The sequence below is a fragment of the Candoia aspera genome, chromosome 6 (assembly GCF_035149785.1).
Source record: "Candoia aspera isolate rCanAsp1 chromosome 6, rCanAsp1.hap2, whole genome shotgun sequence".
NCBI classification, from domain to species: Eukaryota; Metazoa; Chordata; class Lepidosauria; order Squamata; family Boidae; genus Candoia; species Candoia aspera.
In genome coordinates this window covers 1593477-1618675 of record NC_086158.1, presented here as the reverse complement: position 1 = coordinate 1618675, position 25199 = coordinate 1593477, and the positions used below count along the sequence as shown (strand labels likewise).

The 25199-nt window shown below is 49.8% G+C and overlaps 1 protein-coding gene across 1 annotated transcript; it reads left to right on the top strand.

Annotated features, from left to right (window-relative positions):
• The first annotated feature begins 670 nt into the window (after positions 1 to 670).
• Positions 671 to 9588, top strand: CLDN16 (claudin 16). Its single transcript, XM_063307858.1, has 5 exons — positions 671 to 784; positions 4254 to 4356; positions 5859 to 6023; positions 7682 to 7873; positions 9428 to 9588. Exons 1-5 carry the CDS (start codon positions 671 to 673, stop codon positions 9559 to 9561), a joined length of 708 nt encoding a protein of 235 aa, XP_063163928.1. The 3' UTR covers positions 9562 to 9588.
• The last annotated feature ends 15611 nt before the right edge of the window (positions 9589 to 25199 follow it).

The window sequence follows — 25199 nt, the reverse complement described above, 5'->3', positions numbered from 1 at the left end:
TCTGCACATAGACATTTTAGACCCTGGAGAATCTTCCTAGTTCAGGAAAGGCTTTGGGTTTTGAACATGTGTAAATTTGCTTGTGAAAAGGAGGGCTCACATTTCTACCCCCCCCCCCACCTACTATCCCCATTCCTAACGGGTGAATTTTGAAGGGTAATGGGGTAAGGTTGTTTCAAAACGCTTGCTTTCTGAAGCCGCTTCACCTAGCTACTGAATTAATCTATTTTCTGGTTCAGCGGGGCGTAAAGTGACCCCAAGGGCTTGCCTTCAACATGCTGAGCCTCGAATGGCCCTTCGGGGTTGTCACTGCCCAAGCGTCGCTGATGGCATGGATGATGCATCTGCTGGAGCTCTACTTGACCAGCAGGTGCGAGTGCTGCCCAAACCTTCGCTGGGTGGTGCCAGCCCTTCTCCATCTTGATCCTTCACGGAGAGCCCTCAAGGGGGCCACCCTCCGAAGGCGCAGCAAGTCCCGGGCAATTAAGGAGGGCTTTAATGCAGGCGCGTGACTGGGTGCCCCCTCCCGCTTGCTCAGCACCCCGCCACGGCCCTCCTAGGCAGTGGACCGTGGGATCATTGGCCAGAGCCCAGGCAGGCAGCAGGAGAACGCACGGAGGCTTTGCCCTAAAGAGGGGCGGGGAGCAGCCGGCTCTCTGTTGCAAAGAACATGAGGCATCTCCTCCAGTACTTGGGCTGTTCCTGTGCCTTTTTCTCGGCGGGCTTCCTCATTGCGGCCACCTGGACAGATTGCTGGATGGTGAACACGGATGACTCCCTGGAGGTAACCACCGGCAGCATCTTGGGGGGGTGGGGGCTCGCACATTTACCCAGCAACCACCGGGAAGCCCACCGATGGCTGGATTCCTGGGCTTTCTTTCTGGCGAAGGGCCTGCTAGTGCTTGGAGGGTAGGAGTCTGTCAGGGGCAGTTTCCCAAGGCAAGGAAAAGCAGGAACAAAGGGGAATGTCACCGGGTGAATTTCAGCCTGCCATGCAGGTGTCAAAGGCGCAGGGACCTTCCCGGAAAATAAAGAGGCCAGCCTTGTTTAGAAGGCCGTTTGTTCAGATCAGAGACTTTTTGGCTTGCATTATTCCATGAAGTCCTACAGGTATCGATGCTGCTGCTGTTACCACCATCACACCAAACTCAGTAACGCTTACGTATATCGGATAGCCTCTCAGTTAGCAAAATGGTATCCCTGATTTATCTGGCAATATATCTTTTAAAAATATTATTTTTTAATATGCAACAAAAAATGCAATTCTGCCTGTTTGGCCTTCCCCCCCCCAAAAAAAACGAAACAAAAAAAGCATTGGCAGGTCCTAAGATTTTCACCTAAAAGCAAAGAAATTGGACTTCCGTTACCTAGAACATGATGGTTTCAGTCCTTGGTGAAGGAGGGCTAATTAATGCAGGAGGCGCTAATTAATGGAGATTGATCTAAAGCAGTGTTTCTCAACCTTGGGAATTTTAAGATGGGTGGACTTCAACTCCCAGAATTCCTATGCTGGCTGGGGAATTCTGGGAGTTGAAGTCCACCCATCTTAAAGTTCCCAAGGTTGAGAAACACTGATCTAAAGGATTGTTTATCTTTAATTTGTGTCCATTTTCAGTCCCTGGTTGGAGCGGTTGTGTTTCCTTAATGGAAATGCTACCCAGCTGTATCTGCAGGTGGTCACAAGGGGCCAATGACAATGCGCACATGGTGCCTTCATGCACCTGATGTGGCTCACATGCTTGCATTAGGCACTATGCAATTGCAGAATTGCATCCCTGGCACAGTGACTCTGTAGCTTGTTCAAGATGCCTGGGATGCAGAGGGCCTGGTGGGTGAAGGGTCATCTAGCCACGAAAACAGCAGTTGTGATCAAAGACTCAAGATACGACGCAGATTAAAAAACAGGCAGAGCTTCAACTGCACCATTGTGGCTGCCATCTTGACTTTTCTGACCAAATCCTGCGGACACCCCTGGCCCAGGAGCGTAAAGCTGGCAACATTTAACCAGCCTTCCCCAACCTGCTGCCCTCCAAAAGTGTGGGATATCACCTCCCAGAATTCTAGCTGATCTGGTCCTTGCAAAGATACCGAGCTCGGGAGACCAGAGCTTAACTACACAAAAGTTGTTTAACTTGTTTTTATTGGATTGTGGTTTTTACCTGTTGTGTGCTGCCCAGAGTCACTAAGATGGGTGGCCATACAAGTCAAGTCAAGTTAATAAATAAAAGCAAAGGAAAGCATCTTCTCCTATCACTGATGCTCTGCTGAAATACATTTATGCTGATATGGCTGTATTCACACAGCCCTTGGCTCCTGAATTAGTCCACTTTCTGGGTTTGTGCAGCCAAATGGCTGGGCTTGTCTAAGATTCACTTTACCCAAGTTTAGCATGTTGTGTGAATAATTCATCCTGGTTTTTCCTTGACCTGGTTAGGCATGTTGGGTGAACCCAGTTCCAGAATGGTTTAGGATTATCCTGACTGCGTTTGTACATGTACTAGTCTAGATTAAAAGGAAGCTGGTAGATATGGTTTAAAAACGAGTCTGGTAGCACCTTTTCCAATGCATCAGTTTTATTCTAAAATGAAGAAAGCTTCTGCCTTGGAATAAAATTGATGAGTCCAAAAAGGTGCCACTTGGTTCCTTCTGATTTTTGGCCATCATAGACTAGCATGACTCTTCTCCTATAATGTCCAGATATGGTTTAGGGCATTATGGGAAGCTGGCGTGGCCTTGGGAGGTTGTGCGAAGCAGGGTGTCAGGTGAACCTGTGGCATGTTTTGTGAGCCCAGCCACTGGGCTCAGGGGTTAGCACGGTTGTGTGAACAGAGGCCTTGCACACGGAGCAACAAAAAAGGTATAAAGAAAACATCAGACCTGCTTGGGAAGGTGTGGGCTGATGATCTTCGGAGTCTGCAGAGGTTTTTCTAACCTTGCCTCCCTGGTTGAAAGGCACAGGGCGATGCCTGCCGCCCTTACAGCTTTATTAGCATGCCCTTGAGGCTGCCTGCATCCACGTTTCACACTTCCCTGCTCAAGTGTGAATGCTAAATGGCCACCTCTGAGGGCCGCTGGTGTTAATCCCTGACAGATTGAGTTACTTTTCTCACTTCACCAGTCCATTGCCTCCCTAAAGATTGCGGGCAGATAGGGCAGATAACGATCCCAGTTCCCTTGAAAGGGCGGCTTTGCCTTGCATGTTCTTGCAGAAAAAGCCAGCCTGGGGGCAGCTGGGAAGGGAAGAGAAGAGAAGGGGGGTTTCCCCCCTCTATCCCCCCCTCCTTCTTATTGACTTGAATTGAAGCCCCACCTCTAGTCGGTTAACAAAAATTTTAAAAGACATCCGAATCCCTACAGTTAACGTTAATGCTATAATGATTAACAATTCAACACCAAGGCCTGGGGGAGAAAACGCATTTTTATAGGTATGGTGTCAGGGGGGGGGGGGCAAGCCCAACCCTGCCATCCATAGCCTGGAGAAAGCTCTCTGCTGCCCACCAGAAAGATGCCCCCTGAGGGCAGGGGCACCTTCCAGACCATTTCTCCGGATCTGGACCACCGGGCAGGTTCCCAACGGGAGCAGGGATGGGCGACCTCCTGGCCCAAGTTTCAGGCTTGGGGAGCCCTCGGCCTGTCCTTTAGGGCAGAATTTTGGGGAATAGCCATGGGTGGGGCTGGCTCTCCAGCCCTCCCCAGAGAGATGTGGGCTAGCCCCCAGGGCCTTTCCCCAGCCGAAACAACCTTCTTTCTCAAATAGGGGGTGCTGCCCTCTATCAAAACATCCTGGCCTTTTGCAAGCAACGTTTTATTTCTTACCCTAAATTACCTGCTCATTTCCGTCTACATGCCTTTGCTAAGGTTTGAGCCATCTTCAGTTCCCACCAAGGCCCCCTTTATCGCTGTAATTTTCCATGCCTCTGTCATTCTCTCCTCTCCTGTATTGACGGTGCTGACAAAACACCATTAACCACATCAGGTAAAGACTAGCAGGTGCTTTCGCACAACACGCTAAGCTTGATTAAAACTGGGGGGGGAGGGGGCTGGCTTAGCATGTTGTGCAAACTTAGCCGTGATGGTTAGCCGCTGCTTCGGTGTATTGTGGGAATGCAGAGAACGGGTTAGGTCAATAGCCAGGTTAAACAGTTGTGTGAATGCAACCATGGTGTCCCAAACTGTGGAATTATAAAGCCTATCCTGCCTGGAGCAGGGTCTTGCAACAACCCCAGGAATAACCACAGCTTCGTCTCCTCTAGCTGAGCGCCACGTGCCGTGGCCTGTGGTGGGAATGTGTCACCAATGCCTTCGATGGGATAACGACCTGTGATGAATACGATTCCATTTTCGCCGAGCACCCAGGTAGGCGGCCTTTCACTGAAGGCGCAGTGACCTTGGAAAGCATCTAGTCCTACCCCCAGGCTTGGGACTTCCTTAAGGGAGGGGGGAAGCCCATTTGTCAGGTAGGAAGGAAGCAGATTCGAGGAAAAGTGGGGCTGGCCCTGCCCTAGGAAGCCCTTCGTGGCACAGGGCGGCTCCTTGAGGGTCCCCGTCCCTCCCCTGATTTCTGCCATTCCCATGAGGTCGGGCGGGGCAGGGGGCCCGGGGTTCCCTCAGTTAAACCAGGAGCTGCGCCTTCTCCGCCGCAGCACCTGCTCCGCAGAGCAGCCCACCCCTCCGAGACTGAGATGCCCCCAAGCCTGATGGCTTTTGACGCAGGCGGCAGAGTTGGTGTTCTCCCCAGCAGTCTCTTGGGGGATCATTTATGCGGGTCCATGAGCTGCCCTGGATGCAACGGGTTTGGGGGTTTGGTTGGCGATTTTATTGCTAGTTTTGACGTCTTACTGGCAACTAAGAGTTGTACAGTATATTGAGTGGGTGGTGATATAAACCCAGTAAACAAACCAACCAGCAAACGTTGCCAGCCAGCGAGGAGAAAACAAAATACTGGCTCTGCTTTAAATGCAAAAAGCAAATCTGTGAGGTCTCCATAGAGTTTAGTTGTTTGGGCACAGCACAGTAACCGTGTTCTGCTAACCTGGGTTTGGGGTGTACTGCAGTGTTTCTCAACCTTGGCCATGTTAAGACGGGTGGACTTGAACTCCCAGAATTCCCCTGGAGTTGAAGTCCACCCGTCTTAAAATGGCCAAGGTTGAGAAACACCGGGGTATTGTATGAATTCCCCCTTCCTCTTTCCTCTTGTTAAAAAACCCCGTCTGATGAGGGATGGTCTCTGCAGGATCCAAAGTGCCCAGAGTCCTGTGCAGTCATGGGGTTCTCCTTGAGCACCCCCTGATCTAGACGGTCCCAGGGTCCATCCTTAGCAACGCTTGCCTTTTTTGAAGAGGCTCCAACTAGGTATGTTTAGCTTAACGAAGACGGAGGGGAGGCATGATGGCCATCTTCCCATACTCCAAGGGCTGCCCCAGGGAAGGGGGCATCAACTTATTCTCTGTGGCACCTGAGGGCAGGACAAGGAGTTGTGGGTGGGGGTTCCTCAGAGGGAGACCCAACCTGGGCACAAGGATGGATTTCCGGGCAGAGAGAACTATCTCTGAACAGTGGAACGGCCGGTCTCCCGGAGTGGTGGGTGCTCCGTTGCTGGAGGTTTTCAAGGAAAGCTGGGACAACCATTGGTCCGAGATGGTGTGAGAACTCCTGCCTTGGGCTTGGGCAGGGGTTGGACTAGAAGACCTCCAAGGTCCCTTCCCACCCTAGGATTCTGTGACTCTGAATCTGTGATTCTATGAACAACTTCGCCCAAAGATCTTCCAAGCTGGAGAGCCCCAGTTTCAGGGCTGCGCCCAGAGTGGAGGATGCCTTCCCCCTTCCTTCCTCCCACCCACGCCTTGCTTCCATTGCAGTGAAGCTGCTCCTGACACGGGTTCTGCTGATCACCGCCGACCTCCTGGCCGGGTTTGGATTTGCGTTCCTCCTCCTGGGCCTGGACTGTGTGAAATTCCTCCCGGACGAACCCAGCATCAAAAACCGCATCTGCCTTGTCTCTGGGCTGGCACTCTTAACAGGAGGTAGGTTCGCCCACAGGGCCTGGTCGAGGCTGGGCTGGGGTAGAGGTGGGTGCTCACACGAGGCCAACCCCCCAGAGCTCTTCCTCCCATTCGTGGCATTCTGCGGTGGGCCTTTGGGAAGCTGCAGCTCTCCCGGGAGGCTCGTGAGACGGGGAGAGCAGCCCCCAGTGGCAGCGGGGCGTGGAAGTCACTGCCTTCTCTTGCCCTTGGACCCGAGAGGGGATGCAGGGCGCAGGCTTCGAGGTTTCTTCGGCAGCAGACTGCTGGGCTTCTTTGGAGTAGCGGTCCCACCATTCCGAGGTGTCCACGTTTTTCTTTCAGGGGGGTCTGCAGGGTACGGCCGAAGAAGCCAAGACGCAGGCCCCGACACTACAGTTGAAACAGGCGAAGTTTGGATGACGCTGTCCTGGCTGCCAGCTTGACTTTCCTGAGCATACCTTGCAGACCCCCACTGCTTTCCTTCCTAATTGGGAGTGAAGGGGTTAAAAGGGGCCCACAGTAAAACCGAGGAGGAGAAAGTGGTTCCAGTTCCAGCCAGTGACCAAAGACTCCTCACTTTTCACAAATGTTGCTGAGAAAGGAAGAACAGAACTTAACAGATTGGCCCAAGAAGCTGACAAGCAAAATAATAATAATAATAATCACCACCACCACCACATTTGCCTATCCCAGGTCCTTGGGAAGGACTTGATAGGTGGACAAAAGTGCCAAATCCAGTCTAAACATCTGGCGGACTGTGCGACCAACCATCATCATAGCCGCCCAGAGTCATGTATTTGAGATGGGCAGCCAGAAAAAACAAACAAACAAACAAATTAATTAATAGTAATAAAATCAAAGGGAAAAGAAAACACTGATCTTGACAGGCCTCAAGGGGGAAAACGGTTTTTGAACTTCTAACACTCAGCCTCTTTCTTTTGCCCTGCTGGGAGCTGAGAAGAAAACCTTCATTTTCCCCCCATTTGGCAGCGGCAGCAAGGCTGGGGCGCATGGGTGGGTCCAGTCCCTTTCTAGTGGGTTGCCTTGGGCTCTTGAACTCCTCCTCTCTCCCCCACCCTGAAAGCTCAGGCCAGGCTGGGTGCCTTCAGTCACGTGCAGAAAGCTGTGCCCTCCCTCCGGAGGAGGGCTGTGCGTAAGTTGTGCTAAAGAGACCTTCCGTGCGAATAGAGAGGGGAGAAGAATGTCTGTCGCTCCAGAATAAAACTGCAGCCCGATCTGAGCTCTTGAACTGGTGCCTGCGGAGAGACGTGTGTGTGTTCTTGCATGCACATGCATGCTCCCACGCACCTGGTCTAATGCCGCTTCCCCAGCTTCCGAGCTTCAGTCCTGCAGACGCCTCCCATCGCTCTAAAGGAAGACGCAGCCTGGCCCTTGGGGTGCTCTGCTCAGGGTATGAAAGCTGGGGAGCTCAGTTTAGGGACAGGGATGATCGTGACTGAGTTTGGACACGGAGCAGTGCCCGCAGTCCTCAGGGCTCCACCAGGGTGGGCTTCAAGCCAAGGTCGGACAGCCATCTGGTGTGAGATGGTCTGAGGAGGCCCGGTCTCAGCCGGGGTTGGGCTAGAAGACCTCCAAGCTCCCTTCAGACCCCAGGAGTCGGTGATTCTGGATAGTGAACTCGGCAGCTTCTTCTCTCTCTCTCTCTCTCTCTCTGTCAGGTATCCCTGGGCTGATTGGCTCCGCCTGGTATGCCGTTGGGGTCTATGTGGAGCGTTCCACCCTGGTCTTGCACAACATCTTTGTGGGGATCCAGTATAAATTTGGCTGGTCGTGCTGGCTTGGGCTCAGCGGCTCAGTGGGGTGCTTCCTGGCCGGTTCCTTCTTAACCTGCTGCATGCGCCTCTTCCGAGGTGAGCCAAGGCAGATGTGCGGAGCACGGCCCCACATACGAGGCGGCCCGAAATGTTGCCCAGTTGTCCTTTGCAAAAGGCCCCAGAGGGCCTCCTTCCTGCTGAGGAATCAGTCTAGGGCAGCCTTTCTCAACCTTTTGACCCCGGAGGACCCCTTGAAATATTTTTCAGGCCTGGAGGAACCCCTGCACATCCAGGCTCAAATATGGACCAGCGGTTACAAAATTATTGTATCCGTTTCACGGGCAGGCCTGTCTATACGCTTGAATGGTGTTCTTGAACTGAAAATAAAGAATGAAGCTTACCTCTTTAAGGTGAAGTTGCCCAAATTTGAAATAATTTTTAAAATAAATCATGATCTCCCAGGGAAACCTAGGGACCTCTCACAGAACCCTGGGGTGCCACTGAACCCTGGTTGGGAAACCGTGGTCTAGGCTGGGCTCATTCTTCCTGCCCTGGGCTGAAGAACTGCAGAATATTGGTGTAAGAGCAAGGGCAAGCCCCACTTTGCCTTCCTGTCAGTTAGGAAAGGTTTTGCAATCCCCCCAGAAGGGATCTCCCTCTTTATTAGGGATCGACATTTCTCCCCTTGGCTGAGATTAAAAAATGGGTGATTATATGTGGTTGGTACTTGGATGGGAGGCCACTAGGAAATCTTAGGATTATAGGCTAGACAGGGAACAGGGAGAGAAAAATCCACTAGCATTCCCTTCTCCAGCTTGGAGACCTCCAGGTGAGATGGACTATCTTCCACCCTCCTAACAGGAGCACCTGCAGGGTATGGTCCAACAAGCCAAGGTGGGGGCTGCAGTGATGCCACAGAAGCTCCACTGGTTATGTATGTACATCGCACGGGCAACGGTCATACAAACCAGGTGGAGCTTCCATTGCATCGTCTGAACCACCACAGCTCAAGCAACAGGGCACCCCTAGGCCACAGGGAAGACACCACCTTCAACCCATGCCAAGATTTGAGTTTTTAGAACGATTCAGAAGGAGGGGCCTACTCAGACTTCACATCAAACTGGGCTTTGACCATCATCTTGCCTGCAGACTCCCTTGCTTCCTGAAATGCTGGTTTCACATATGGAGAGTGAGCCTCAGTGATTCCATCAATCATTTTGCACCCCAAGAACCTGGGAGCTTGAAGCTGCATGGAGGCACAACCAGAGTCCCTGTCTGCAGCTCTTTAATGCAGCGTTTTTCCACCTGAGCCACTTGAAGAGGTGTAGACTTCAACGCCCAGAATTCCATGGCTGGCTGGGGAATTCTGGGAGTTGAAGTCCGCACCTCTTCAAGTGGCCCAGATGGAAAAACGCTGCTTTACAGCAAGTGCACTTCTTCCAGGTTCATGTCAGAGCTGCAGAAACTTTAAAGAGTTGCAGATGGCCTGTTTGGCCCCCTGCATGTGCTGCAGCATCTTTTCCAATGGAAGCCCCACATCCCCCTGGATTGCCTTCTTCTCGAAGAGGCAGCGACAAACCAACAAAAGGACGGTGATGATTCCCAGTTTGCTAACCCCCGTCTCTTTGCCTCTTGTCTCCTGGCCCCTAGGCGCGAGTTCGGAGAGGGGCCTCTGTCCTGGCCCTTTACAAGCGGTTCATCTGCCACCTTCTGGGACCATCCCGTACGATCTGTCCTCGCAGACAGCCACGGCCAAGATGTACGTGAAGGACACGCGTGTGTGAGGAAGAGGAGGGGGCACGGGGGGAGAGAGAGAGATGCCCCCCCCTTCACAACTCCCCGAATGCCCTGGAAGGCAGCCTCAGGAGCGATGCTGCTTCGTGAAGACCTTGGTGGCTTTCCCCCATGGCCACCAGACGGTGTTCTCCACCCCAAAGCCTGCTTCTGTTTCAGTTACTTTGCTTAATGAACCCAGTAATGGAGGAAACACCCCTGCGGTATTTCATCAGAGGAAGATGCTGGTTCTGTTCCAGGAAGCCGGCATGTTTCCATGCCTCCGGTTTGATTGAGATTTACCGGGGGGGTGGGGGGGTGGAATCCTCCAGCCTGACCTGCTTCCTGCACCAAGAATGAGTTCAACTTGCAACGCCCATGGATGCATTTCTGCATTTGTCAAACTCACTTGTGAGACTCCCTTATCGTTTGAGATTGGTCTTCCTCTGAACTCTGCAATGCAATTTGCCAACCCTAACGCAAAATAATGTATATGCGGATATCTTTGCCCAAAAGTCTTTTATTTGTGCCTTTATCTTAAGGAACACAGGACGCGGTGGCGCTGCGGGTTAAACCGCTGAGCTGCCGATCGGAAGGTCGGCGGTTCGAAACCGCGCGGCGGGGTGAGCTCCCGTTGCTCGTCCCAGCTCCTGCACACCAAGCAGTTCGAAAACATGCAAATGTGAGTAGATCAATAGGTACCGCTTTGGCGGGAAGGTAACGGCGTTCCGTGAGTCATGCTGGCCACATGACCCGGAAGTGTCTATGACAACGCCGGCTCCAAGGCTTAGAAACGGAGATGAGCACCGCCCCCCCTAGAGTCGGACACGACTGGACTTAACGTCAAGGGAAACCTTTACCTTTACCTTATCTTAAGGAAAATGGTCAAGCAGAACTGTATGCGGTACGCGGTTGCTCAGAAAATATGTGTATCTGGAGCAGGGTGCGCAGAATCATACAGTTCATGTTCTTTGTTTTTTTTTAAAAAGCAGATCTCAAATTATATGGAAATAAGATAAACCAAGCTTACAAGAGGGAAATATGTATATTTGGAGCAGGGCGCACAAAAATAATACAAATCTTCGTGGGTTTTTTTTTAAGCAGATCTCAGATTAGACGGAAATAAGATGAACCAAGCTTACTGAAAGGAAAATGAGAAAAAATAGAAAAAATGATAATGATAATTTTGTGAAAATGAGGAACCCACAGGTTTATTCTTTATGTTTCGATCTGGCCTTTTCTTCAGAGTTCAGGATGGAATGAACATTACATCCCTCAAGTTTATTCTTACAACTACGTTAAATTGGCCCATAGGAATTGGCCCCAAGTCCCCCAGTGGTGAGGGTCACACAACACCCTAGATTTGATGAAAATGGAGTTGGGTTGTTTATGGTGCATCTTGTTGTGAGGACCAGCCATCCTATTAAGCCATGAGAAGATGGATTTGCTGGCACATTGTATGTTGTGAGAACCCGGCGGAGCTGGTTTATCACCCTAGCTCTGGGGTTTATATGTGAACCCTGCCAGAGAGTTTCCATGAATGTAAATTTGAACTTGACTTTCTCAGTTCTAATCTACCACATCCCTTCTCTCAAGCATTAAGATTTTAGTTTGAAACAAAAGTTAGTGTTGAAAGTCAGTTTTTTGGGGGGGAGGGGTGACGTTTGCGTATTTTGTTCTATTTTATTCTGTGTCTTCCCTTAGGGGGCAACATTTTGTATTGCCTCGGTATATTGTTTTCTCAAAGGTACAGGTTGTTTTTTACCCTGAGAATATCTGCTATCTAGCAGGTTAAAAATGTAATGAATAAATACATATGGAGCACAGTATTTCTTGCATCTGAATCTGTCTGGGTTGCCTTGGTTACACAGAGACTCCTCACAGCTCTGTCAAAAATCCAAAGGATCTCCCTACATTTGAATAAACTTTCCAGTGCTCGGGTCCCACTTAGAAATGAGGACTGCAAGCTAGTTTATTATCTACTTAATTCCTCAGTAACTTTCCTATTATTAAGTAAATTGATGTAATAATTTAATGATGTGAGTTATTTGTGCAATTTATCTCCTGCCCCAATCCAGCAGACTCCAGGCACAGCGTACAGACAGTACTAATAAAAAATGCAATGGGGCAAAATAATGCAGTAAAAAGAATTCCCCCTCGCCCGTTTGGGGTGCAGCACCATGGAGATGCTGGATACCCAGGGCTACGTTTGCACCTGGGCTGGGCTGGGCTGGGCAGGAGAGGTGGGAAAGCCCCGACTTGGTGAGGCCAGGATGTCTGGGCTGGAGGGGGAAAAACGGGCTCGGACTCAGCCCCAGCCAGAGGGAGGACCTATCGATTCAGAAGCCTCCTGAGTCCAGGCCTGCCCCGTCTCTGGCTCTTCCTGTATGTGGCTTGGGGGTCCTCCTGGGTTCTCAGCTCCTGCTCAAGAAGAGGGTGGATGCTGCATCCAGGAGGGACTTTGCCCAGCTTAGTGTGGGGCCCCAGTTGCAGCCTGACTGGGAACGGGATGTGCTGGGGAAAATCACTCATGCCCTTGCGGCCTCCTGGTTAGATTACTGCAGTGCGTTCTCGGTGGGGCTGCCCTTGAAGACCACTCAGAGGCTTCTGCTGGTCAGAACACAGCAGCCTGCATGCCCCCTGGCCAGTCTCGGTCCCGCTGGAGGAGGAGCTGCCCTCGCGCAGGTCCAGGTCCTGCCTGCTCCCTGGAAAGCCCTTGGTGGCTCCGGCTGGGGGTCTCAGAGACCCCCTTCCAGAAGGTCAGAGTGCAACTGGCAACTCTTCCAGAAGGAGGGAGCTGCTCCCAGGAATGCCCGGGGTCATGCCCCCTCTACCCATGGCACTCTGTAATAGGGAGGAGCCCTCAGCAGGCGGCCTCTGGCCATCCAGGTTGGGTGGACCATCTATCCATTCAGGAAGGACCATCTATTAAAATATGCAATTTAATTGTATAACACTGCATGAAAATAGAGTTCTTGTACACGAGATGGGTGGCAGAGAAATTTAATAAAAAATAAAAACAAATAAATAAAATATGTGTATCTATCTCTATCTAATCATCACTCCATCTCTATCTTTCTTTCTTTCTATTGATCCCTATCCATCTCTATCTCTATTTTTATCTCTATCATCTATCTGTCATCTCTATTATCTCTCTATTATTTATTTATTGTATATCTATCTATCATCTCTCCATCTCTATCTTTCTATCGATCTCCATCCATCCATCCATCCATCCATCCATCCATCCATCTATCTCCTCTATCTCTATCCATTATATACTAACCGAATATATTTGCAAATATGTAAATATATTTTAAATTAGATATATTTATAAATACAATTTTGTATTAGTATGTGTGCATAATAAGCTTAGGTGTCTCTCCCTTTTCTCTCTCTCTGGTTCTTTTCGCATTTAAATAGAATTAATTTGGAAAAAAATCAAACGGGCAGCACACCCGGCGGAATAATTTATCACCCCCACCCCCGTTCTTTCTGCCGGGCGTCCCTCGGGCCCTCCTCGCCGCGGGGACGCGCCGGGGCGAAGGGCTCGCGGGCGCCCGGGCGGAAGCCTGCTTCGGCTGGGGCCGAAAGGCTCGCCCGGCTCGGCGCACGATGCTCGGGCCCCGCCTGACCCGCGGGCCGGAGAAGGGGGCGCCTGGCCTGGCAAGCCCCGAACACGCCCCCCGCCCCGCGCGGCTCCCCTGCGGAGCAGTTTTCGCCTTCCTCGCCAGGCTGGGGAGGCGAAGGAGTTGACCCGCCGCGGGCTAAGCTTCCCGGGAGGGAGCGGGCTATAAAGGAGACCGGTAAACAAACAAACAAGCAAGCAAACAAGCAAGCAAGCAAGCAAGCAAGCCGTTTAGGCCGAGGAGCAAAACCCCCTCCTCGCGTAACTCCAGCAACGAGAGGGCCAGACCGTGCTGCCCACAGGCTGCAGACCCCCTCGAGTCACTCCGTCCGGAGCAGAAGTGGCAAAAGGTGCCCCGAGGTGGCATCGAAGTTCTGCAAACGGAAAGGAATCTGGGCCCGTTGGGCAGAGGGAGGGCGAACACGAGAGGGAACAATGCCGCCTCCCTCCCTCCCTCCCTCCGCACTCCACTTTGAAAGAGAGCCGTGATTTCCGAGCTCGGAGAATAATCGCCATTTCTCTTTTGCTTAACCAGGACGTCTCTGTTCCTTTCTGAAAGTATGCGCATGGGTGTGCGCTCCCAGCGCAGAGGAAGGGTTTGAACTCCGAAAAATGCAAGCCATAAATGCACTTAAACGCACAAGTGCCAAGAAAGCAGGTGGATAAAAATATTCTCTGCAGCGCTGAGGCTCAGCCTCCTTGTCTCAACGCGGAGGTGCCCTTTCCACAGGAAAGAGGGCTCCCAGAGGTCCTGCTCTGCACATTTCTTTGAACTGCTTCCATGGAGAAGAACCTCCAGCTGAGAACCAAGGCAGATTGTGATTTGTTCTGACACCAGTTCAAAGGCTGGAAGTCTTATTGTTTTTGCCACTGTGCTAGCAGTCACAACATCCCTGCAAGGCAGGCTACAGCAGCTTCTACTTTGCCAAAGGGATTTGCCCAAAGTTGCCCCCAAGTAGAGGGCTGTGAAGCCTACTCTGGCTTCACTCATCCGGTGCCTTCCAGATGCCAACTCCTATAAATGTCAGCCAACAGTTTCTTCAAATAGCGACTGGAGGCATGCCATTAACACATTGCTGTCTTGACTTCCAAGAGCTTCCATGCATCTCCTTTGAAAGCAAGGCAGTGTCTCGCCTCTCACCTTTCCACTGTAAGAGGTGGTCCCACTGCGTTCTCCTACTGCTGCAGTGGTGGATTCCTACACTGAGTGGGGGGTTGGTCTAGATGATCTCTACAGTCATTCCAATATTTACTTCTATGATTCTAAAATTATGAAAGCAAGACAGGCCCAAACGTGCAAAACTTTACACCCGGTTTTAAAAACCACAGTGGTTGGGTGCACATAAAATGTGGCGTCCAAACGAATAAACCTGGCTTAATGGGATGACCTGGTTCACACAGCCTGCTAAGGGAAGGGCTGGATTCCCACAACGTGCTGTTCCACCAGCAACTCAGCTCCGTTTTATCCTAGAGGAATGAGTTGCACAAACCCAGACGAAAGGGGGAGAGGAAAATGTGGTTACGTGTTCTTGCTCCAAAATGCAGAATTTCCTTTTCTCTAGAGCAGTGTTTCTCAACCTTGGCAACTTTTAAGTTCGGTGGACTTCAACTCCCAGAATTCCCCAGCCAGCAGGGGAACTCCACCTGCCTGTCTGTGTTTGTGCGTGTGTATAAAAAACAGGTGGAATTTCAATTGCACCATTGCAGGCATCATCTCGATGTTTTTGGCCACATCCTGAGGACATTCTGGACTGCTTCAGAATAAACATGCATTGGATTGCACACTTTATTCACTCCCTTGCTTGCTTTTGGGATTATGGGTTGGCAGCTTTAGCTCAAAGGCCCTAAACTTGCAAATTGTGCCCCATTTTAGCCAGCCCAGGGTGGAGCCCATGTGAAGGCAAAAGGTCCTCTGTTAAAACAATAATGATTTTAAAACATCCCCATGCACTTAGAAAGCTAGAGTGTCTGTTGGAAGGTCATCTTTCCCCAATCCTGAAGGACTACCTTTCTAGGATGCAAGGCATTCCCCCCCTCCCCCAGAAGGAAGCTTTGGAGCAGGCAATTGTGTGGCTGATGCAAAAGGCAAAGATGGGGTGAAGGCTGGGTGGGGGGCAAAGCAAGATTCTCCCTTCCCAGCCCCCACCTTCCAATCTCTAATACTGTAGTTTTGCTCAGCTCGGCTGGCGAAATTGTATTTCTTTATTGTACATGGGTGGGGAACAGTCCCATCCTCCAGCAGCATTTGAGGCTTACAGCACAGCTGACCAGTTGACCGAGCCGAGAGAGAGCCACCTTCTGCTGCAGATCCATATCCCGGACGGGGCTTCCAAGGCCGGGCCCTACGGGTGACAGTCGCCTGGCCTCGGCCTCCGATCCGAGGAGCCGCTTTGCTTCGTCATCTCTCCGTAGGGCGGAGGCTGCGATGCGCTCCACGCCGGCGTGTTCCAGCTGGGCTCCTGAGTGCTCCACCCTGGGATCTGCAGGTGGGGAGGAGGCCTCTGGGGCCAGGTCCAGGTGGGGCCATCGCTCCCTGGAAAGACAAAAAAGGGGTGTTCTATAATAAAACCATTAATTGGGAACGTATACGCATATGCATATAAGACAAGAAAGGGGATTGTGCGCAGAGGGCTCTCTGGGATCCAAGCCTCTTGCACAATGACAGAGGCAGTGTGGCATCGTCCACATTTACCTGGGTGTGCCAAAGGGGCAGAGGCTGCGTTGCAGCGAAGCAATGCTGCCTTCATCAATGACCCCCCTTGACCCTCCCGAGGACCCTCTGGCCGTGCGCTGGCCCTCCCCAGCCGTCTTCCCTTCTCTTCCTGGCTCCTGCTGCCTCCCTGCCTTCTCTTGGATCTGCCAATAGGCCGTTGCCCTGCTGAGGCCTGCCCTGGCTGCCTTCCCCCGGCCATTCTGACGGCACCCGCCGGCCCAGCTGGGTGCCCACTTTCCAACAACAGAAGCCCTGGAAAGGAGGGCCAGAGAAGGTCCTGCGAGCCCTGCAGCAGGAGTCTCCTGATGTGGCCGCTGGACATCCCCAGCCTTCGCGCTGGCAGCAGGAGGCGTGACTTGCCCAGGGTCCGAGGGCAGGTTGGGTGATGCGTTCTGGTTTCCTTGGAGGAAGGACTGGGCAAACCAGGTGAATTGGCTGGGCAGAGGGGTTCCTGCCAGACGGCTGCTGAGTGGTGTGAATGTCATCCTGCGAATGACCAGGTCTGGTGTTGGTGGACTGGCACAGCTGACCCCTGCTTGAAACGCCTGCAACTCGCTGCCTCCCACCCAACCCCGATAAGCTTGTTAACATCTGCAACACGGCCACAGTCGAAGTAAACCTGGCAGGTGATCTCTGCAAGCGGATTATCTCCCCACCCTCTTGCTTCAGTGGGCACCATCTTGACTTTTTTGACCTTGGTGGACATCCCTGCCATCCAGGCCCCCAACTCAGCCAAGACAGCTCTTCTCCGGCACCTCGACTTCAACTCACCGTGAACTGACTCAGTTTCCCCGACAGCAAACACCACGAGCGAGCGCTGGGCGGCCCGGAGCTTTGGCCTTCCCAGCCAGCACTGGAGACAGCAGCCCAGCAGGACCAGCAGGGCCAGGAGGAGCAAGAGGGACAGGCAGAACCTGGGGGAGAGAGAAGTGATGTCCCCCCAGTAAAGCATACTGGCTGGGCTCCCCAGCACATTTCACCTGGCACTGGTGGAGTATGAAGAGCAGGGGGCTGGATCGTGTTTAGGACTAGGGTGCCCTTGCACCATTAGCAATTTGATAACTATGATTTATATTAATTTTAAACCTGATACTGTAAGGAAAAATGTAGTCCTCGACTTACGACCATTCATTTAGTGACTGTTCAAAGTTACAGTGGGGCTGGAAAAAGTGGTCAAAACCTATGACCAGTCCTTGCACTTACAACCATCACAGCGTCCCTGCGGTCACATGATCAAAATTCAGGCGCTTGGCAGCTGGCTCACACTTACAACAGACAGTTGCAGCATTCTGGGGTCATGTGATGACCTTATGCCACCTTCCCAGCCGGCTTCCAACAAGCAAAATCAATGGGGATAGCCAGATTCGCATAACATCCACAGTGATTTGCTTAATGAGCACAGCAAAAAAAGGTCGTAAAATCAGGTGTGACTCACTTAACAACTGCCTTGCTTATCAACGTACGTGTGAGGTTTCAGCCTGCTTCTGACTCAGAAAACAAAAGTCTTTCTGAGTCAGAAGGGGAAACAGAAACTTATCAAGCAGAAACCGGGAAAGCAAAACCTAGAAATCACTCAGCAGCGTGGGAGAAATTACAGACGCTGATTGGCCAGTCTTCGGAGGAGGATTCGAATCCTCCAATCAGCACTCAGGAAAGTCGTGCAGAAAAGTGTGTGAAGGAGAAGGCAGCTGACTGGCTGCAGAAGGGAATAGGCGAGCAAACCATCGGCATAAAAGGCAGATGGTCGAAGAGCAAGCTGCCGGAGACAACTGATCCTTCGAGCTTGCAGCCCCAGTGGAAGAGTCCTTACCTGCGTCGGAAACCTTGTCTGTAGCCGGAGGGGAATCAGCGCCTGCGTTTCCTACCGAGGAGGACCTGTGTCCTGCAACCACTGCCACAGAGGGTCTTCTCCCTGCCGAATCCAGCAATTTCAGCCTTGCGTCCAGCTTTGGACCTCCCCGCCGCCGTTCTGTCCCTTCCAGGCGCACTTCCAGCTGTGCTCCAAGCTCCCAGCCTTGCCCAGGATCTCCAGTTCAGCCCAGTCCTTGTTCCAGTCCACAGTCTGCCCTTGAATACCAGGTTCAGTCTAGGCCAGCCTCCAGAGTCAAGCCTTGTCCAGTGGTCCCAGTTTGGCCTCACCTAGTATCCTTGTGTCCGTCCAGTCCTGCCAAGGTGCCAGTCCACAGACTCTTGCCTCCAGTTCCAGCCTTGCCTGCTTCTCCATTATTGCCTGGGTGGTCTTAATGATCAGTCTTGCCTTATTTTTCACGGGACTTAACTAGTGTAAATAGTTGTTTTGATAAAGAGGTTTTTTTATAAGAAACCTGCCTGGCCGCCTCTTAGTCTGAACAGGACAATAAGTTCTAGTCCCAACTGTGGCCGTAAATCGAGGACTACCTGTAAGTAGCTTAGTATTATTTTTGACTGGGGGGCATATAAGCAAGGAAGCAAGCATGGGTGTCCACTAGAGGGTCAAAAAAGTCAAGATGGTGGCAGCGAACACTGAATATGGCCCTGCCTCTGTTTTGGATGCATCAATCATACCATGTGATGCATATAAAAAAAGAGCAGGGCTCTCATCACAGCTGCCATTTTGACTTTTTTGACACCCACCCGACCCACAGGTGCCCCACCCCAGAGCCTTTGAGCAGGTGGGAATGGAACAGTTGCTCTGGTCCCGCACCTGGAAGTTCAAGCATCACATAAAGGATTCTTCTTGTTTTGCTGTAAGGGAACAATGATCAGCTTAAATCATAGTGTAAGAAAGCCCACAAATGTATTTTATTTATCTATTGCCCATGTTTCAGTGGACTGCAGCAGCTGGCTGACCTTTTCTGGGTGGGAAGCCGACCGAGGGTAGACTGGTTGGTCCTGGGATGGGAGACCACTAGGAAATCTCAGGGCTGGAAAGTTGGGGCAAAAAAGCAAAGCAAACTCCTTCTGTATCATTGCCAAGCAAAACAACACAGATATCACCGTGTTTATCTTTTGAATGTTTTGGTACTCACCAGAAATACCAGGAAGGGAAGCTTTGCTCGCTGTCACCAATACAGCTGAAAATTGTTTAAAAATGGTGTTACTGTATTGCAAGGACACCCATCCACGTTTCCGGTCGGTGAGCCTCTCCCCGAGCACAAGGATTCCAACAAAACCGCCCTTGTCAGGATGCAGCTCCTGTGCTTCCCATTAGTTACGGAAGAGCAAAATCACAGCTGCTATTTCGTGTTCTGCCGGTCTAATTGCTTTCCTGCCACTTGGAATGTGAGCTGGGGAAAATTGGGTTGTGGCTGAAGCTGCCAACAGGCCTGAGAAAAATAAAATGAATAAAATAGGATTTGCAGAAAAAATTGCCCGGGGTTGGGTGGGGACGACCCAGGCTTCTATGCGCAAAGGCTGGTGCACGCAACGCACTTCACCCGTGACTGGATTAACGCATGTTCGAGGTGCACCCTGTGTGCTGAACATGCCACCCCCGTGCAGCATATCAGGTCTCTGCAGCCTCTTCAACCGCAGGTGGGGGAGGCTTGAAGTTGGGGGGGCTTGAATTTGGACCATCAAACTGCTGTGTCAGTTTTTCTCCAACATTCGTTCTGCACTTTTGCTGGTCCCGACAAAAAAGGCTTTGCGGAGCGACGGAGCCCAGGTGGACAGGTCGATGCCAGGGAGCCAGGTGGAGCAGGGCCAGTTTGGGGCTCCGGCCCCCCTGGAAAGGCAGGGCCCGGACCCAAGCAGCGGTCTGGTCTCCTCCCCATCGCTTGCCGCCCTCCCGCCCCGCGAAGCAATGCTAGCAGGGAACACCGGCTCACCTGTCGGAGGATGCGCAGGCCGTCGCTGATCTGGCAGGCTGAAATACAGAGAGGGCCAGAGGGGGAGTCGGGGGGGGAGCCGAGGCTGCCTTTCCGAGGGATCCTTGCTCTGGGCCAGGGGGACGGGGAGCGTCCCGCGAGGGGAGGGGGAGGGAGCGGGATTCTGCCATCTGGAGTCAGCGGAGCTGAGGAAATCCCGAAGGGAGGGCCCCCCACTGTGGGTGGCGGCCGGGGGCAGTTCCTTCTGGTCAGAAAACCCGTTGGGAGAGGTCCGTCTACTTCAGACCAGGGAAAGAATCTTTCTCCCTCTCTCTCTTCTACCTGTCTCTCTCTCTCTTATGTATCATCTATCTATCTATCTATCATCTTCCTATCTTTCTATTTACCATCTATCATCTCTATCTACTGTATATCTATCAATCCTATCTCTATATCTCTCTATCTAATCATCTATCTATCTATCTATCTATCTATCTATCTATCTATCTATCTATCTATCTATCTATCTATCTATCTCATCTTCTTCATCCATCCACCATGCATCCATCCACCCAACCTCCAATCATTTTTAGATGCAGGTCAGTCCTGCCCTAAGTCAGCAGGGGGCAGTGTTTAGCCTCCAAACCAACCTTGCCTGGCTGGGAAGCTCAGCGTCATGTGATCTGGTTAGTTTTTGGAGGAGAGACCACCAGGAAACCCCTGGGATCTAGGCTACCTTGGAACAAATAAGGGCTCAACGCCACAGCTGCCTGGCTTTCTCCAGCATCCCGGTCTTGGGTGGCTTGTGCTTGGACTGTTTCCCTAGCCTTGCCTAGAACCCTCCGATCCACCAGCTCTGCTAAGCTGCCAACCCGGCCCTCGATGGGGGAATGCCAGCCCCTCAAATGGGCGAAGCCTCAGCTCCCAGTTCCCACACAAACGCCTTTCCACGCCGGGCCAGGAGAAGTCCCTTATCCCTGCTCAGAAGCTCAGATCTCACTGTTATGTGGCACAATTGAATTAATTGTCTTTTCCATTGAAGGAAGCATCCCATTTCCCCTCTCTGCCAACATGCGATGGGCCTGGAGGTCAGTAACACAACAGAGGCTCGTTCACCGTCCAGCCTCTCCAAAAAAACCTGAACCTTCAACACTGTCCCTGTTGTTCGTTTGGCTTTGGGAATGGAAATTAGAAGGGTTGGGGAACCCCAGAGTTTTCTGGCCACAGCCAACTCCTTCTGAGGGCATATGCGTGCGTGTGGGTCAAAAGGGTCAAGATGGTGGCTGCAGCTGTGTAATTGCTTTTTGCATGCATCAGGGGGCTTCAATATTTATTAATTTATTCAGTTTGTATAGCCGCCCATCTCACCTAAGTGACTTTGGGCAGCTCATAACAGCTAAATAACAACCACTAAATAGAAACAGATTAAAACAAATATACAGACATACAAAAACCACCCATAAACCACATTAAAATGAAAATCACACAATCAGGGCCACCATCTTGACCTTTTTGACCTCCCCGCCCCTGAAATCCCTGGGCAACTCCATTGTCATTCAGTTCCTATTCACAGTATATTTTCCTGGCTGGCGTTTTCCGGTTCATGGATGCTGCTGCCCGGTTTCACACAACATCTTAAACCCTAAGTTCTGGTTAACAAAACAAAACAAGAAATTCTCTGTTCAGTTCCTCCCTTTATATTTTAAAGGACATGCAAATTCCAGTGTACACGTTTTGTCTTAAATATGCATTTTAAAGCTTGACAATCTTACATTTACATTTTATTTTCTGTTTATCAGTGTTTAGGCTGGGAGCAGTGTTGCAGTCTGAATGCAAAAGTAAATGTAAATTTAAGTTTTGATCTGCGTTGCCGTCCAGGAAAGCAGAGACTGAACCAGTTTATTTAAAATTAGAGATTGAATGGAATTGCCGAGCATCTCTAGGATGGGGGTGTTCAGATTTGCTCTTAAGGAGAGAGCGAATCCAGAATTCTACTAACTTCCCCCAAACTTCTTTTTGGTCAGCGAATGCGTAATAGTTGAATTCCAGCACAGGCTCTCAAAACCCCCTCAATGGCCCAAACACTATCATGCTGGGGACGGGTGAGAAATCAATCCCCAAAAAACTGTATCTCAATCCAGTGCACTGATTTTGGATCTTCCAAACTATAAGAAAATCCAAAATGCCCTGTCACATAAATGTGCACATGAAACTCCAATCCTGCATGCCAAAGATGTGCATGTTCATGAAAAGCTAACACAGAAAGGTAACATTTGCAGATGTGCGCATGAAGTGTACATAATTATTTGCACAACCTAACCTGGACTCAGGAGACATACCAACACGGAGAACATGCAGTGGGTAAAATGAAAATGCTGCTGAAAATAAAACTATCAACGTTGCTATCAAAACAAAAGATGGGAAGATGTTTGGGGCAAGGAACAGACTTTTCTTTAATCATTTTACAATGTGCTTCCCATATTATGAAAGTGTTTTCTGGAACCTGTTGACACAACAGGATGCCATTGACAGAACATTGCCTTGATCTCCCTCCTCCACTTTATTATTTGCAATCTGCAGCCATCCCATTTGGAAAATCGGAACTACCATAGAAAACAAGATCAAAACCAACTATCCACAGCAGGCCCCCACCGCAGGATAAGGAATTACCTGGAATAATGCTCCAAAGAGACTTCCAAATTGCAAGGCCAGCAAAAAGAACGGGTCTGGCTGAAACTTCCACATGGTTAGCAATGGGCAGCTTTGCAAATCGTTTTCCAACATATGATTCTTCTGCTGCTGATGCCTCCCAGATCCTTAAAAAGAATAAAGACATACTGTGGGATGCAGAATACATATGGCAAGCAATAGGACCACGTGACATCGGCATTTGTGCGCCTGTCCATGCAACACAGTTTGAATCTGGGGTTGGAAAGGAAATGGTGAAGGTCACCTGTTGCAAGTTGGAACCTTCTGGCTGGCCCAGCGTCCTCCACGTAGGGAAGTCCTAAGCAACTGGACATTTTTGCATGAAAATTCCAGCTACCAAAACTGCTCTGGGAATTCTCCTCCCCCACCCATCTGAATTTCATTCAGCATCAGTGGAAAGTTTCCCCTAAGCACCATCTCCACAACTTCACCCCCTCCCAGCACCACCTTGTTCGACAGACGTTATTACTAGAATTTTACCAGGTGTACAAGGAACTGGGCTGCATAACCCTCATTCACTCTGGTTCTTGCCAATGTAACGTTAATAGTCTTCACAACCCGCACACTTACGGGTAAATATTAAGCAGGAATGGCATGCTTAGCCAATGATTGACTAACGGCTATAAGCCAGGGCAGAATACTGCTTGCTTGATGATGGTTGAGGTCAGAAGCAGATACCCTCTACCCCATCCTGTGCAAAATGGGTGACTCCTTCAAGCTGGCTTCGTCTTGGTGCACCTTGGTTCAGCTGCCCCATCAGGTTAAAACCTGGACTGGTGAGGCAGCCAACAAATCCAAAAAAATCAGAAAGAGACAGACAGACAGACAGACAGACAGACAGAGAGCTCTGCATCCCCTCAAATCAACACTCCCATGGAAAAAAACAAACCGTGCTTTACTGTTTTATTTCATATTATTAAAAATGTACGCCACCCAACTCCCAGTGACTCTGTGTTTACCCCTAAAGAAAAATGTATCTGAATTTAAGATAACTCCCCCACCAAAGAAACTTTAGATGGGGAAAAATCCTTCTTGTATTACCAGATAGTCAGTGAACCGCAGAGTGACGGATCTGTTTCAAAGGTGAAGTATTTGGGGGGAAAATTGGAAGATCTTCACGCAAAAATAGTTTGAAGGTGATTTTTTAAAAGTTATATCCTTTATTTATTAAAATACATTTACAGTTGTAGTACAGTCTATGTACAAAAAAATCGTGGTAGAACAAATATCGTAAGACAAAATAACAAAAGCAATTATGTATGAATGGTGAACTTATTATCACCAAAATGTACAAAATGCTACTAGGTTTCAATTTATAGGATGAACGAGTAAAGGATTGTATGATCGAATGGGCAATATTATTTTGGTTATAATATTATGCTAGAGGGATGGGAGAAGATGTGGACGAGGGGATTAGAATTTACACTGTGTTACAACCTAAAAGAAAACTTCTACAAAATGATGTATCCATGGTATTTAACGCCAGATAAACTATCAAAAATGTTTAAAAATATATCAAATACATGTTGGAAATGTGCGCAAGAGGAGGGAACGCTTTACCATTTATGGTGGACTTGTAATAAAGCAAAGAAATATTGGGAACAGATATATATATGATTATTCAAAAAACTTTGAAGGTAAATATAGTAAAAAAAAACAGAATTTTTTTTATTAGGAATAATGGAGGAAGAACTAAGAAAAAAATATGGAGATTTGTTGTTATATATGATTACTGCGGCAAGAATTTTCTATGCTCAACACTGGAAGAGAGATTATGTACCAATAATAGAAGAACGGATGATTAAATTATTAGATTTAGCACAAATGGCAAAACTGACATTTCTGATGAAAGATAAAAATACTTCTGAGATTTAAGGAATTATGGCAAGCACTTCTTGATTACCTGCTTATAACCGAACAAAATGAAGCTTGACTATGGGTTTTTTATATTAATGAATTAGTTAAATAGAAATAATGGTAATATAAGGGTAAATAGAGATAAGAGATTACAAAAGGCAAATATAAGTATATCTATAGCTATGATAGAAACTTTTCCCTTTATCCTTTTCTTTTTTCCCTCTTAATAGAAAATAGTTCGAAGGTGATTTGTGACCTTTTCTTCTTCTGACCTTGCAATGCTGAGAACAACAAAGAAATCCCCCTTGCAAAAGGAAAGTGAGTCCCCCCACCACCATCTCATATGCAAAAGGAAACATTCTTTGCCAGCAAATGCACGGACACATCCCTGCACTCCACTCTGAAGTCAGGCTGGGTGCCTTTCCCTGCCTGCAAGCAAAATTCCCAGAGTGGTTCCTGTAGGTCTGATGTCTCTAAAAAGGCACAACAAACAATAAACTGCCAGACTTTGCAGACTAATGTGGCTAGATAGGTAGTTTTCCTGCAAAGAAAGAAGTTCCAACGATGCAGAATATGCCTATCCTGCATTTGTCTGCCATCAAGGTTTCACCGCATGTTAATGATCCAAAGTTTCAGTCCCACACTTTCCAAGTCAATAGATCCAAGGCCAGAAGTGTGCTTGCGACATGACTCTGTCACACCTGCGAATTGTAGCTCCCAGCCTTGCCAACTTCAGCTGTTGTACCGCAAGAGGGAGCTACAAAGCTGTCAAGCCGCCTTTCCCCTTGAGAGACCCAAAAGAAGCCAGGAGGTAGGATGAGGTGGGGGCGGGGGCTGCAAACAGCGAAGCTGCCACATTTCAAAATGAGAAGCTCTGTGCTTTGAAAGACGTGGCAGCCGAGCCAGAAATTAATTGGCTAAGTTCCACAAGGCAGCCTGGGTGGGCAGATCACAGAG